The following is a 7,937-nucleotide window of genomic DNA, read 5'->3' as shown; positions in this document are numbered from 1 at the left end:
TCATGTCTTCCCAAAAGAGTGCCCTCGAACTTGTGAGTCAATAGCTATAAAGATACATGCAAGAACTAACATTGCTTTCTATCAATTTCTTGTTTTGTGATATAGTTCATTGTTGAGAGATGAAAGCTATAAAGAGTTTTTATGGTTGCAGATTTACATGGAGAACCTAACACAACTTTATTACCATGTTTTTTGAGTAATAATGTGTATTGATTTTGTAGCTACAGTGGGAGCCAAAACTACTCAAAATCTTCCCTAGGCCTTGGTTACATCAAAGATCCCCTAAACACGAGCAATAATTCTCCCAAGCTCCTCACATTGCACACAAGCAAGACTCCTTCCCTCTTTCAATTTCCCAAAAGAGAGCTCCAAGAGAGCCCATAAATCCTCCGAGAGAGAATAGAGAGAGAGAGAGAGAGAGAGAGAGAGAGAGAGAGAGAGAGAGCCAACAAAGAAAAAAATAATCCTTCCCTTCACTTCTAATACACCAAGAGCAGGAGAGCTCCCATAGGTCAAGAGGCAAGGAAGTTCCCCCTTTCCTTGTCTATAAATGAGAACTCCTCCCACAAGAGTAAGAACATTTCCTCTAAAGCCATCCCAAAAGATCCTAAATATCCCCCAATCCTCCTGTTCAAGATCATGAGAGAGCACCGCAACACTAAAAAAAGTGTAAGAGATTTCAATTCTTCTTCTTATCTTCTCCAAGAGAGAGAGAAAAAAGTGACAAAGCAAACACCAAAACAAAGTAGGTTCTTCACTCTCGACGGGAGAGCTTCCAAGAGCCTAGCCATCCTTCATCCTTCCCAAGACTCCATCCTTCTCTTGATATGATGGATGGTCATTCATTGGTCCCAAATCCCAATTACTTGATCAAACCTATTATTCGGTGCCCTATTTGTGGCAAAAAGCCCATTTTAGTGGCCAATCTTCAAGCAAATTCCACCAATGTCGTCATTTTCGATGCCCTTATAGTGCACAAAGGCCTAAAGCCAAATTTTCAAAACTTCCAAAGGCTTTGCTACAGAGGTCCAAAGACCCAAAACCCGTGTGCCAAAGCAAGACTCCGAGAAAAAACCTCATCCCAAACATACACAAATCCCGTCTAAATATCATATACCCAAATGCCCATAACATGTCCCTAACCTGTCAAACATGAGCCCAAATTGGACCCGAACAGCCCCCCAATCTCAAGACCCACAATGCAAGCACTAGTTTCAAACCGCAAAAGTCCAACTTTTTGAATTATAACATCAAGTTGTCAAGCATTCTTGATTTTCAAAACCTGTAAATATGCATAAGTGGAGCTAATTTGGTTGTGTTGGCTCCATTCTGGGTCGATGTGATGGAAGCCCGATCAAATTCATCTTGATCTCCAAATCAAATCCGGGCTATTCGGCCTTGTTCTCACATGAAACGCTTTTGACCCACCATCTTCTAGCACACACTTGGTTTTATGTTACATAGTTCTTATTTGTATGATGTGTTCTTCAAGGTGTCCTAATTGTGTATATACAAAACATTCCCTTGCTGGTTTTATAACCTGTAGCCAGTGGTCTTACAATTTGCGCTTGGAAGTGTGACTGCATGAGAGTGCAGTTGGCGCATGAGAAGACAAAACCCTGTAGCCCCTCCAACCACCGGGTGGGACTGGGCTCTTAGTTCACTCATGAACACATAGCTCACAATGTCTAGCGAGTCCACACGGGCATCGCATACACTCACAAAATTTGCAATGCACATGAACACTCAATTCACCCATGAAACACTTTTCATAATGTCTATTAAGTTCACATTCACTTGACATGAAACTCACAATAGCCGCAATAATAGCCATGACGTGCACATTTTACCCCTAGTTCACAAACCCAATTCGACCTCACGCAAGTTCAAACGACCCGACGGAAGACAAATGAAAAGGGGCATGGCTCGAGTGGCGGTTGCCTATTGGCCCAAAAGGAAACTGTGAGTTTTTGGACCCACACAAACATTGGCGAGCCCCCCCCCCCCGGAAGAAAGGCATTGCAGCTCACTTTTCAGAGGCACTTGTGGATCTTGCACTTGGAAACCTCAACTTTTGAGGCTCTGCACATAGAGCTCTACCAACAGGCCACAAATCATTGGATGACAAACTGTGCGAAAATAATCTTCATCTTCCTGCCTCCACCTCTTGTGAGCGAGGCTTTAGGCAGCATATGAAAAGCGAGTCGTCTTCCGCCGCCTAGTCTAAACCCATCCATAGAGAATCAAGATTACCCCTTTGCTGGCGCCTTGTAAAGTGGACCACTAATCCCTTATGGGTGGGACTTTGTTATCTATGGGACAATGCTCGAGAAAAGATAGGTTCGCTTTATCCAATGCCTTTTCACGATGAAAAATGGCCGGTTCAAATTTGGGAAAGAAGGTTTTCAAGTCGGTTCAAATTATGTAATGTTTAGTTATAATATGAGAGTTTTAGTGTGATTATCCCTCTCAAATTTAGAGTTAAACCTGCTCATATGCGTGTGAAAAGGTTCCAAAGCCGGATCCACAAAAAGTGTTTCTCGAGCCTTGCTATGGGACCCCTTCCCATTGCCCAAACAACTCATGGAAGCTACATCATCTGCAACTTTAAAATGAAGTTATGCCTTCGCTTCTTGTGAACAACAGCACGGAGGCAGGTGAGAGGAGCTCGCTTTGCTGTTGGGCTCGTTTGAACTTGGCCATAGCCTCAAATGGGAAAGCTCCATGGGCAAGGGCTGAACCTCAGGCCCCACTACTTAAAATAAGAGACGTTTTAGGTCGAGTCCCATTCTGTGAGAATGAGAGTAGCTTTTAATATATTAAAGCGTGGCTTGAGCAGAGCTATGGGTAAAGCCTACCTCCATGATGCCCGGTCCCACGGGCTTCGGTGAATCGATAGTGTGTTCACCCTTGAGGCACCCTAAAGTTCGACTTTCCCTCCTAATTTTTTGGCCTGTTTTGGTGATTTCCCTCCTAAATTCTAATAATTTTCATCTCTTCGTCACTAAGACCAACGCCCATCTCTCTCTCTCTCTCTCTCTCTCTCTCTCTCTCTACACTCTGTGCTCTCTTCGTTAGGTTAGGAGCGATCTGCAGGGGGGATTTCATGCTATGTCGGTGGTTTAGCTCAAGCTTGGAGTCTCGGCAAGGTGTAAGTTATCTCAAGCCTCCCTGCCATCCGTAGAGCCTGTAGGATCCTCTGAGCCAAGCACGAAAGCACCATGAAACCCCAGATCAACCACCTAGAGGGCCCCCCAGTCCATTGTGCGTATACTGAAGTTTCCCCCTGATGCTCCCGAGCCAGGGTTTTGAGCTTGCACCGTGCAAGCATCACGATGGGCCTGTGCGCAGACAGCTTTTGTGCATGGGTTCCATTCATCTTGGACTTGAGATTGCGGTGCTCACCTTGGGGCCTTGTTTCCTGCGCTACAGAGAGCCCAAACGGCATTTCAGCCTGACTACATTGCGTGCATGGTATTTTGCAGGTTACTGTGAGCGTCCCACTTCGGGGTTCTCATATAGAGCGGGCTCTAAGCTTATGTGCACATGACCAGAGCCCGTAGTGGTATGTACTGCCTCTGGAGCTTTCTAGGCTGATTTTGCAATTTTTGTGTGCGGGCTTGTAGGGTCCATCTTGTCTTCATTCTTTTGTTGTCGAAGCAGGTGCATTTTTGTTGTGGATGCAAATGCAATGTAAAAGGTTGGCCTAGTATTTACAAGTGTTGTACTCGGTATCTTTTATATCAGTCAGGATTTGTAGAGGTGCGTGTATTTTTACCAAGGTAGGAGGTCTCTATTTGTTTTAGCAAGTTTGTATGCTGTAGATTTTGTCTAACGTCTTTGTTTTGCTTTTGGTTCCCATCCAAGGATAGCTGCAGGAATTGTAGGCATCTGGATTCAGAACAATGGAGTCTCACATACAGGGATAGGCAGTTGCAATACGTTTTGAGGGCTCCACTACTTCAAATCTACAGGTTGGTGCTTGTTTGGACCTTTTCTCATTTTTTTCCCATGGTTTTTTGGTACTTCAGGTTGTCATCATGTGGACCAGCTAGGTAATGGGAGTGCCTGTTTATGTAGGAAGATTAGCTTGATAGAACTTTGGGACATTGTGTTACTTGAGAATCTACATTGGTATGCTAGATTTTGTTTCACCATCCCTGCTGGTTAATTTTTACTCATCAGGATTTGCACATGACACTTGGTTCCTTGTGCAGGGGCGGTACCAAACTTGCTTGTTTTTCATATTTGCAGGGTACAGTTTGCTCTTGTTTGTATGTGCATCAACTTAACAAGAGCCTCCAGGACCTTGTTATGTCGCGAATTGTACTTCCACAATATGAGCTCGTTGAATGTTTCAGTGAGCCTTTTAGTCTTCCTTTTTGTACACAATTATGTAAATGTAAATATAACCTGCTAGAATGGAATTTGTAGAATTTGAGTCGTGCAGTCATGTGCAATGTTTGAATCATTGTTCAAAAAGTTTTTCTATCTATTTATGAGTCACATGTCATTTTTTATGGTTTGATTTTTCCCATCGAGTCTTGTTTTTTAGTTTATGTACAATATCTAAACTTAGGAGCAATATTGTCTATATACTTGTAGAGCTTCCTCTCTCTCAGAGCTCTTTATTCATTGTCTGGGTTGAGGAACTTTGCCGAAGGGCATTGAAATACTTGATGATTGAAACCCCAACTAGGTCGATTGCCAGTCTCGTGAGAATGGGTAGTCAAGTGAAACTGCTCTATCTCTTTTGCATGTCATAGTTTACAGTAAAGAAGCTAATCATAGGCATGTCTTTTGGAACTTTAGGGGTTTTAAAATGTTGAAACCTTTGTTTTAGTCTCAAAATTTGTGTGGAAGTTGGCATTCTTTTTTCGTTGGGTTGATGAGTTTAAGAGCTTGTCCTCGGCCCAAGCTGCTTGCTTCAACAAATCCAACATGATCACCCGCACTGCATCAGAGCATCAACATGCTCATGCTCTATTGCCAAGTGCAATGCCCTGTACACACAAGCTACTCGCTCCCAAGCCTCCTTGAGAGCTACCTTCTCGTCATTTACATAAGGCATGAGGTCACTAGATCAAGATTAATGAGAAGACTAAGCATGACATCCCTCGAGCTTGTAGCCTCCACAAACAACTCAAAAGGCCCCGCCACAACCCATTGTAGGCAATAATCTCAACGCAATGAAGAGGCGAGAGGGCGCGTTCCAAAAGCCTTGCTCGAAGGCACCTAAAAGAGCCCTCAAGATTGATGTGTTGAGTCCTCGGGACAACTATGATAGCCCTCATGGTTGTCGTAAATTGTGAGAGTACAGCTGAGCCTTGCAACCCAAGATAGAGTAAGACCTCTACTATGTTGAATCTGAATATGTACCTAATGTAGATTGATCTTGCAGCCCCCTTCTCGGCACGGATTGTATGCAGCCCTACATGGTGCAATGCAATGCAACCCACATAAGGGACGATCCAATTGTATCCCAATGCACAAATCCACGTTGCCGAGGCCTCTTCTCTGTGAACTATGTTGCAGCTTGAACTTGAAGGTTCTGGCTTTTGCATATTCCCCTTGATGACAACCGTGAGGATTAGAATGCCACATTTTATCTCACTAAGGTCATTTTTTTGTGGTGTATGAGGAACAATAAATTTCATATGTAAGATAGGGGTATGATAGTTTTGTTCATTAAATGTCGTATAAACGTAGAAAGGGGGGTCATATTTCCTAATACAAGTCGTATATAGGGGTTTTATTAAACTTGTTCGTTTGTAGGTGGCGTCCCGGTTTATATGTAGAGGGAATCTCTTAGGAGAGAAGGCGATCTATTGAAAGAAATAGCTGAACTTAAATGGGTCAACCAGTTGTTTAGAGAGGGACGGCCAGAAACACAAGAAGAGGCAGGAACTTCTAAGCAACCACAAATAGAGATCCCCTTAATTACTTTCGTTGAGATGGAGACACAGTCAATAGAAGAACTAAGTGGAAAGGAAGAATTTCAAGTACACCTAACCGAAACAGATACAATGCCAATGGTCCAACTCTCAAAGACTGAGGAAGATGTACTAAAAGAGAAAATTACACGAGGTAGATTAGCCGTGGAAGGCAACAATGGATTGGTTGTTGAGAGTTCTTCACTCCGTCAACATTACACACCTCACTCCCAATCAAATCAATGCAATGGCATCAACAATCCCCGCCCTATCCATTGATTAAGGTAGAGTTGCTACAAGTCAAAGAAAGGCTTTCCACAGACATACAAGTTGAGGGCGTAGATCAAGACCACCAGAAGTGGAGGTTGAGCTGGCGGAACAAGAATCGAAGGTATTTGATTCTGTTCACAAGAGCACTTGTGGCCCTACAAAAAGATCCTACTTTCTGTCTTGTACCACAAGTAAGGACCTGGCAAGCACATGAGGCACTAACAACGAAGCGGACAACTTGGTTGAAGTACCCTGGATTGCCTGCTCCAGCAAAGGGACCATCGTCAGAAGAGTACATGGTGAAAACCCTAACTGGCGCCATGTCCTTCTTCAAAAGACTACCGGATCTATCATGTGCAATGCTATACAAAGTCTACGGAATGCTGCTCACTTGCATTGAAGTATTCTATGAGCCAGAGCAAGCAGGCACCCCGTGGATGTCATTCCTTGAGGTTAACAAAGGTTTGTGATATGATATTAGTGGGCCAACCTTTGTCCTCTATGGTTTTTACACCAGATGTATGTTTTTATCTTCTCACAATATGCTTGCGTTTGAGGAAGCATTCTACATAGGATTCTTTACTAGGCGAACAAAAATATTTGGGCCAGTGGTTAGCAACCTGACAACACGATTTGTAGGCTACTCAATAGTGGAGCTAAAAAACATAGTCACTATGCAGTTCTTGTAAGTGTTAGATAAAAAGAGGAAAATAAGATACCAAAAGACACTAAATGCGTTTAAAGATCACCTCGCCAACCATCAACCTAAAGATTACTTTAGCCCATAAAGTTGTGTCAAGGGACGACACAGGCGAGGAGGGGGGAAATGTTAGCAGCAAGCTAACACGGTGTCAAGAGTTTTTTGGAAGAAGTGATTGCACATATGTACATACATATGCATGATGCATAAAATAAAGGATTGTCCATTTTTCAGAGTCAGGTGGTTACGTGGGGTCTACATGTGTACATGTCGGACAAGATGTACATAGTGCATCGATTTTCACTATCACGAGTATCAATCTTTTTTTTCTATAATAATGAGGAGTTGGTATCGCATAAAAATTCTCGAGGAAGCTATCCGTGGACCAACGACATGAGGTAAGCAGGTGCATCAGATGACATCTACTGGCGATGGGAGGTCGAATGGGGTCAATACTTGCACATGGATAAGTACGGACAAAACATGGCTATTTTTTGTGATGAATTATGCAAACATGTCATCATGAGAATTGTATTTGAGGGCCACTTCACGTGGTTGCGGGATGCATTATTGGAAAAAGTTGAGTGCCAGGTGTGTTGATGGATGCAACAAGGTGACAACTATGCACTGCGATGCCACTTTTTGGCCTTTTCGGGATCTGTTTGAGGTCAACTAAAAGACCAAAGGTGTCCAAGTAATAAAGCTAAGTGTGGGAATTGAAAAACCTGAGAGAAGACAAAAAAAAACGGAGAGAAAAGAGGAGGAACAGCCGCACCTGTGTTTTTGTTGTTTTTGGAGCCTGTTTTGACCATAAACTGCTTATCCGAGGTCGGATTCAAGCACTTTGACATTGTAGACTAGGGTTTTGGGCCGTTCCGGACGCGATGGCATTGTCCATTTTTTCAAATTCCTCATTGGTTTTTTGCTGTTTTGGCTGTGTAAGTTTCTTCTATTAGCGAAGCTTCTGCTCCAATCTGTGATTGTATTTGGCATATTTTACTCATATTGTGTGAGCTATTTGCCCCATTGGTGTT

The 7,937-nt window shown here is 43.1% G+C and overlaps 1 protein-coding gene across 1 annotated transcript; it reads left to right on the top strand.

Annotated features, from left to right (window-relative positions):
* Window positions 1-2,690: 2,690 nt before the first annotated feature.
* LOC147459933 (uncharacterized) lies at window positions 2,691-4,493 on the top strand. The gene is made up of 7 exons (XM_086511097.1): window positions 2,691-3,397; window positions 3,486-3,510; window positions 3,555-3,565; window positions 3,664-3,762; window positions 3,868-3,974; window positions 4,081-4,134; window positions 4,218-4,493. The coding sequence occupies exons 1-7, from the start codon at window positions 3,290-3,292 to the stop codon at window positions 4,432-4,434; spliced, it is 621 nt and encodes a 206-aa protein (XP_086367223.1). The 5' UTR covers window positions 2,691-3,289; the 3' UTR covers window positions 4,435-4,493.
* Window positions 4,494-7,937: the final 3,444 nt, after the last annotated feature.

Source organism: Adiantum capillus-veneris, chromosome 4 (assembly GCF_014529385.1).
Source record: "Adiantum capillus-veneris isolate H3 chromosome 4, ASM1452938v2, whole genome shotgun sequence".
In the NCBI taxonomy this organism is placed as follows: Eukaryota; Viridiplantae; Streptophyta; class Polypodiopsida; order Polypodiales; family Pteridaceae; genus Adiantum; species Adiantum capillus-veneris.
The sequence above is the reverse complement of the archived record's forward strand: the minus strand, read 5'-3'. Positions and strand labels throughout refer to the sequence as shown.

Excerpts from the sequence above, each read along its gene's own strand:
- LOC147459933 (XM_086511097.1), top strand. The coding sequence starts at position 3,290 with ATGCTCCCGAGCCAGGGTTTTGAGCTTGCACCGTGCAAGCATCACGAT. Across the intron at positions 3,398-3,485 it reads ATCTTGGACTTGAGATTGCG|GTTACTGTGAGCGTCCCACT; the intron begins GTGCTCACCTTG and ends GGTATTTTGCAG. Across the intron at positions 3,763-3,867 it reads ATCAGTCAGGATTTGTAGAG|GATAGCTGCAGGAATTGTAG; the intron begins GTGCGTGTATTT and ends TTCCCATCCAAG.